The sequence below is a fragment of the Pararge aegeria genome, chromosome 1, assembly GCF_905163445.1.
Source record: "Pararge aegeria chromosome 1, ilParAegt1.1, whole genome shotgun sequence".
In the NCBI taxonomy this organism is placed as follows: Eukaryota; Metazoa; Arthropoda; class Insecta; order Lepidoptera; family Nymphalidae; genus Pararge; species Pararge aegeria.
Window position 1 is genome coordinate 11,851,038 of NC_053180.1, and position 8,028 is coordinate 11,859,065.

The 8,028-nt window shown below is 34.6% G+C and overlaps 1 protein-coding gene across 1 annotated transcript; it reads right to left on the reverse strand.

The window, feature by feature from the left end:
- Positions 1 to 4,118: 4,118 nt before the first annotated feature.
- On the reverse strand, positions 4,119 to 6,685 carry LOC120630036 (protein ALP1-like). The gene is made up of 2 exons (XM_039899202.1): positions 6,411 to 6,685; positions 4,119 to 5,668 (listed from the first exon to the last, which is right to left on the reverse strand). Exons 1-2 carry the CDS (start codon positions 6,683 to 6,685, stop codon positions 4,786 to 4,788), a joined length of 1,158 nt encoding a protein of 385 aa, XP_039755136.1. The 3' UTR covers positions 4,119 to 4,785.
- Positions 6,686 to 8,028: the final 1,343 nt, after the last annotated feature.

Consider the following 8,028-nt stretch of genomic DNA (forward strand, 5'->3'; position numbering starts at 1 on the left):
GTTATAACATAGCTCAATTCAAACTCAATTTTTTTGAAGTTTATCTGTCTGTTCGAGCTACAATATATAATCATTCATCAGAAGGGTTAGACGATTTTATCAAAAAATAATTCGCTAGGTAAGAAGAGGACATTGCGAGGCTACCTTACCCCGGGAAAAGTTAAATTTGACGATTAATGAAGGTTTGCTAATATCTAATGATGTTCCTGTTTAGATACAGTTAACATAAAATGTTCTATAGATCATAGTGATCACATTTCAGTAATGTTATATTTTTATCGAGTGGTTTTACCTTTAGTCTGAAATTTTTATATGCATTTTAAAATTATTTTAACCTTTAGTTTTTCATGTTGATATTAGTAACGTGGTCAGGATATTTTATCTTATAATCAGGAGGCCCTAGAAAGGTTCCATCAACCAGGTTCCTTTAATAAATAAATAAACAGTCTTGAGTCGTGGTCGTCGTTTGGACATAGTGGCACTCCATCGTCACTCCCCCTTTGGGAGTTCTCTTACTACAACGCGAATGTAGAGAATCTCTCTTCTATAAGAAGCCGGCGCCTAGCAGACCAACAATAGGTTGAGAAACCACAAAAGATGCCGATGTTAATTTGCAAATCTCTCCAAGTGGGTTATTTCTTGATTTCTGTATTCAAAACAAAGTTCAACGAACACCACCGGATCACAGCGGAACAATAGTGACAATAACAGCTTTGTTTTCCGACTGCCGTCAACACGTCTCACCGCATAATAGGTACCGTGGAATTAGCACAGAAGTCTACTCGAATTATAAGTTTCAAATGTTCGTCAGCTTGTTACTCACGCAGGATGAATTTTAGAGCATATAACATTAGCAGTCTCTCTTATCTATACGATCATCGCATACATATAATTTGTAATTATTTTGTAAATTAAATATTAATATATTATGTAATTTTTTTGATTTAGCTTTTGATTATTACTGTTTTTAATTATTCTGTTATATAATAGTGGGTGGATGGGTCATACTTACCAAAAAAAGAATTACTCTTCCTACTAATATTATAAATGCGAAAGTTTGTATGCATCGATTGATGGATGTTTTTTATTCTTTCACGCAAAAACTACTAAACATAGGCTGTAATGTATAAAGATATTGTGTTAATTGGCCAAAATAAAATGGTAAGTTTCAAGTAGGTCGGAAAAAATCTGCCATATGAGAGTTATATCGGCGTGCACTGTATAAATAGTTAGAGCTTGATAAAAATAATGTAGGGTGGGATTGAAACTCTTAGACAGTTCTTAAAAAGTCCATGACAGCACACCGTACCGTGTAAAATCGTCTTATTATTTAATAAAAAACCAATTAGATTAGACATAATCTAATTTAAAAGTCGACTATCCATAATCTTTTGTGGTAATAAAATTTGTTTTTTAAATATATAATAATACAATTTTATATTAAACGGACGTTGACCCGAAAGTGGAAAAAAAATCTTGTCTAGAAATATTGGTATATCGCTTGCATCCCGGACATAGGATATTTTTTATGCCGAAACAAGGAGATATCCGTTTCGTTATAACGAGGTACCTGGCTACATATGCACAGGTATCCGATAAACTATACCTGATGAAATATAGAATGTTTTTTACCTCAGAAACAACAGTTTGCGATGGAGTTTAAAAAAACCGAATCAAACTGGATCGTGGGCAACTGCTAAGTATTTTAATATTTTACCGGTAGATTGTATTTCTAGAATGTTAATAGAAACCCAGCTCGCACTTTCTGTAGGTTATTTCTTACTGCCCCGAATTAATGTATTATGTTTAAAGAAGCTTTACTAGTGAACGACTAATATCTCAGAGACTGTTAAGTCAGTGTCAAAGTAGGAACCTATAGAGTACGGAGTGCTATACCTACTCGTCAATGTAAATTGTACATATTGTTAATAAAAGCGCCAAATAAACTCAACCGTGTCGTAATTCCAATCCTTATGCAATTCCAATTCGTCACGTAGCAAAATTATTTCATAATAAAATATAAATGACAGATAGGCTTTTTTAACTTTTCTGTGTAAATAAATGCATGAAACGATATAACGATAATGCATGTATTCATTTAAAATGTGAAATAAATCCACAACATCCATTAGCATAGTTAAAATTGCGACGCTTCAAATAGTGAATATAACTACGACTGATAGTTCGCAGAAAATATGCAAATGTAATGGATGGTTTTGCACGTTTACGCAATTTAAAAGTGAAACACACCTGTGAAATAGATGACAACTGATTTGGATATTTCATTGCTATAAATATTTACGTGCAACAAATATATTAATTTTGTATATAATGAAGCGGTGCTAGCGCAGTGGGTTAGACTTCGGCCTCCCTTTCGCGAGACGAGTTCGAACCGAGGCTTTAACCTCGAGCTATAACATAAGGTAACTACAATTGCACCACTGCAACAAATATTTGAGCGCGTGAAGTAAATAAAAGAGTGTTAAAAGATGTTCGTATTATCCTACTATGTTTCTAAAAGTTCGTAACGATGTATAAATGTATGGGTGTATGGATGTTTATTATTGTCTCACGCAAAAACTACTGAATGTTTATTGATAAAACTGAATAGTTGTTTAGCTCTTACATCAGAATAACACAGGCTGTACCAAACGATATTAATTACAGGTTTGAATCTATTAACATTATTAACTATATTGAAACTAATTGCAGCGCCATCTACCAGGTCTAGTTTTATTCCCAAACTCTATTCTTCCATACATCCATCCTCACAAACATTCGCATTTATAATATTAGTAAGATGATACGCATGCATTGCTGCTGTTATCTGTGAAAACTTATGTCCTTTATCTCCGACAATAGTTATCAGATCTTCATTAAAATTAGACAATGCATGCTTGTTAGTAGACACTTTCAAATAAAAAAGAATTATTCAAATCGGTTCAATTTTATCGGAGCTATGAAGTAAAATTGATAAAAACTTTTATCCCATTTCCCGGAGGAAACTTATAGTTTATCGGGATTAAAAGTATCCTATATGTTGACCAAGAATATCAGCTACCACTATACGAAATTTTATATAAATCCGTTCAGTAGTTTTCACGTGATGCCCGGACAAATAGACAGACAGACAGAGATTAAATAAAAATCAGTTTCGCGCTCTCAAAAAATAAGTAAGTTCTAATATTCCGTTGATTATTATTATCGGTAAAATACATATTTATCGTCTATTATGAAAAACCACACGTTTTTAATATTAATTGTATCTGACAAGCACTCTTTACCTCTAAGATTGGAACAGAGCCCTCCGCAATACACCAAACAAGCAAGTACATCCTTATCTTGGATGGAAAACTCACCAACCATTAGCTAGGTACTATAATGAATATAATCTTGGACAAAGACAAGTAGAGCAGAACGGCTTTTGCTTACAAACCTGTATCCTAATCTAATCATCTTCTTCGGTATCGGAATTCCTAAATACTTAATAGATTTTCTTCATATTCAAATAAAGGATCTCCTACTCTTACTATCTACATTTTAAAGAGGTTACCATAATGCACCGGCAAATAAGTATCTTCCGCCGTTTGTACGCTTTGTTATTTTAAACTACGCAGCGAATTTTTAAAACAGTTTTCAGCAATAGATAGAATGATTTCCGAAGAAGGTTTATATGCATATTATAGTATAGACCCAAGAAATTATACGAAAACCCAAGAAACGTACAAAGAAATTGCAAATCTTAAAGAGATCGAGAATTAATCCACGGTGGTACATGTTCATCTCCTAAGGATAGCCCAAACTAAGAATTTTTATCTTTTGCACATTATACTTATTGAAAAAAATTATGGGTCATTAACCAAGCTTCTTTAAAGAATAACGTGTTATGCCTTATCTATTTAAATACATTATATACGTGCAGTAAGCAGTTCTGTGCCACCAGAGACCTGCATACTTTACAATATCGTCTCCCCATATTGGTCTTCCTCTTTCTTGTACTTTATTTCGGATACCATAGAGTAACTTCTGTTATCCACCTTACCGTACCACAATTTAATAAATATTTCCTACAAAATAATTACACTTAACTATTTCAGCCTATTTAGTCAACTCTTAGCGCTCGTTCAGACACGGCGGGAACCGCGCGATTATAGAATCGCATGGAAATCGCGCGGGTCTTATTTATATGAGTTAGTTAGTAATCGTTCAGACATAACCGCGCGGTTAATCAAGCCGCGCGGTTACCGCAACCCAACCGCCAGAAAATAGAATCGCGCTGCTCCCGCGCGTTTCTATTACTATGGAGTCTTTACTTCGCGTTCAGTTGCGTTGCGGATACCGCGCGGTGAGCACGTCACTGTTCGCGAGTTCGCCATGGATCGTTTCGACACTGAACTATTTATTGATGAGGTGGAGAAGAGACCTGCAATATGGGACATTCAGTGTGATGATTACTCAAATAAAATTATCAAGAACCGAGCTTGGCAAGAGTTGGTGGAGATATTTGGAAATTGCGAAGACACGGTGGAAAAAAAGAATATTTTAAGTAAGTAGGTTTATTCACCAAAAAATAATTGACAGAATTATGTTATAATTATTGTTATGAAGCGTATATTATACTCTCCGTATACTTTAGGTACTTAAATAAATATAAACAAACTTCGGCTGCTTTATGCAGACATTTCGAGCATTTTTCAAATGAAGGTCACAACGGTATTACCATATTTCGTTTGTTTACATTTAGTTATGTACCTAAACATTACAAGTACGGTATGTTAGTTGCAGCTATATCTTTGTGTCTTGCCATGGAACACGCCCATCATTCACAAAGTAATGAGCGAATTTATCTCTGATATTCAAAGATGACGGTGTCCCTCTTCCCGCATGCAAGGTATTGAGATTAGTCATGGGTGCATTATATAAAGTATCTTTAAATTTTAGACCATCTCTAGTCCGCACATAGTTATGTAGAACACAAGAAGCTTTTATTATATCTTCGGCAAAATCTATGTTTACATTTATAGGCCTATGAAAGATGCGCCATTTGTTCGCCAAAATACCAAAAGTGCACTCAATATTACGTCGGGCTCTCGATAACCTATAGTTAAAAATCCTTTTTTCATATGGTAAACATTTGCCTGAATATGGGCGCATTAAATTTTCTGCTAAGCCGAAGGCTTCATCTCCAACTATAACATAAGGCATTGGTGTTAGGTCTACATTAGATATTGGTTTAGGTGTTGGTATGTTTAATGATTTTTCTGTCAGGCGTTTATAAAAAACCGAATTTTTAAATATAGCAGAATCACTGCTTTTGCCATAAGCCCCAATATCAACATAAGTAAAGCAATAGTTGGCGTCGCAAAGTGCTAAGAGCACTATGGAAAAGTAATGTTTATAGTTATGATACAAAGAACCCGAATCAACAGGCTTTATAACTCGGATATGCTTGCCGTCTATAGCACCAATGCAATTTGGAAAATTTGCATATCTCTCAAAGTCTCGTGCTATTGTCTTCCAGATATCTTCAGTCGCTTCGGGCATGACTATGTTTACCAACTTATTCCACAATGATTTACATACTTCGCGGACAATTCCAGTAATCGTCGATTTTCCTAGGCGGTAATTGTAGCTTAGTTCTCCAAATGAACAACCCGTACCAAGATATCTGAAACAAGAATATTATTAATAATGTTATTATTTTTAGGTACACAACTCCAAAAAAAATGGAAAAATATACGAGATTGCTACAATAAAGAATACAAAAAAGAAAAAACAACTCCTTCTGGTTCAGGTGCTCGTAAAGGAGCCCGATATATGTATTTTTCAAGATTATCTTTCCTGCAGAATAGTGTAAGTAATAAAGACACTACAACTAATATTGAAGAACAGAATGAAAGGCAAAGTGAGGAGACAAGTGAACTAAACGCCAATGCAACCGAAGCCACTGAAATACGTCCCCCTAAACGTAAGAAAACACAAGTGCCAGAAGAAAAAATAGCGGTTTTAATAGAAAAAAGTATCGAGTCACGAAAACATTTTCAGAATGAACTTCAAGAAAATAGTATTACCAAGCAAGATGACGACAAACTCTTTTGTTTGTCGTTATATAAAGAACTCAGAAAAGTACCAGAAAATAGGCGTTTAGCAACCAAAATTGAATTACTTCAAGTGATACAAAAAGGACAAAGCTTACCACCCCCTCTTCGCTACAATACTCAGCAGATCACACCTACGTATTGGCAAGGACAACAGTATACAAGCCCGCAAGGATATTTTACTACATCTGGATCATCTCCTCCTGTTCCGGCACCGTCACCGTCACCATCGCAATTTAGTTCTGGCTCTCAGTCCTCTACAGTTATAGAAAATATTTATGCTGATTTTGAAGAACAATAAATAAATCTTACCTTAAAGTTATTACGAGTTTCTCTTCCGGTGACACGCTTGGCCTCAAATGCGTTTCAGAGCATGAAATAATATTAATTAGTTCATCAAAAGATTTTATTGACATTCTCAAATAGTCAAAAAATTTGTTATCATACATTCTTAATTTGGGATATAATGTTACGAACTGACCATGTACTAGTCGGTCACGTAATATTGGATGCACCCAATACCGCCTTTTTCTTTTCTTTTTTTTAAGGAGCAACCACAGTAAACACACTTCTTCGTCGACCTCCATTTTGAAACTGACGCTTTACCCGCACGAAATCGCATACTAACCGCGCGTGTCTGAATAGCATCACAATTTTGCGGTTTGAAACCGCGCGATTCGTAAACGCACGATTCCCGCATGTCTGAACGCACGCTTACAATGTATATTTGGAGATGACATTTAATGTGTTAGTAACATTTCGAACTCATTTTATTAATACTTTTTTGCGGCGGTTCCATATAAATGTTATAAAAAATGATTATTAATTTATATTATTTGAATGAATAGAAGCATAAAAATTAAATCAGATAAAAAGTAAAAATATTTTTCAAAATCCTAACTAGGCATATGATAATTCTCAGAATATCGAAATTATTCTTCAGTAGGTGTTTCTTTACAGGTAACTTAGAGAAATTAATGATAAAAAAACCTAAATAAACGTAATAACCTTGTATTTTTCCTAGTGTTGCAATAAAGTTTTTCTATTCTATTCTATTCTAAATAAATCAGCGCCTTCAGGATTACCCCTTTTCTGAGTATCTTTTAAATGGGGAAATTTCTTTGCAGATCAGTTATTTTATTCGGCTCACTTTAACATAAAGCCATCCATATCGCTCCTGAATACCAGGTCCTTCACCTTTAGTCAAAGTTCCTTATATAGTCGACATGGATTACACGGATACTTACAATATTGTATTATGTTAACACATTACATGACAGAAGCATCTACAAACTGTACATTGGTGTCAATTAATGTGCTGTAGGTACATGATTCTCTATATTATGATACTATATAAACTGTGAATTCGTAACTTCTGCACAAAAAAGCTTTCTAGTTGGTTTTTTTGCAATTATTTAAGTTTTAATATATTATAAAAATTAAGCTTAATTTGCTTTTCTCCAATAATATCCAAATGCCATCTGCTCATAACCCATAACTAGATATTGCTTTTCCCGATGAATTATTGAGAAGTTCTCTCAGCACTTTACCATCAGCTTTTTTATTGTGACGAGCATAAATTGCTTAGCAGCCATATACCATAATTGGAGCGCAATCCGAGTAAAACGTATTATTGTATATGACCAGCTTGACGTGCTCTTCGAGGCTTGGGAGTGTACACCGCCAAATGGTAACGCCAATTTGCGAACTCCGGGCTTTGGATTTTGGCCGAAAAATCTAATACCTATATTTTTGGTGCCAGGACCTCGTGATTCTAAGTTGAACTTGCTAACTACTAGAGAAATGAGACTGTTGGCAACATATTAGAAATTCAAAACTACTTATATGCGATTTGCATAAAGGAATTCTGCATTCAAGCCGCATGTATCTTGCAAGTTGTTGTTTATAGGACATGTCTAACTGGCTAAAT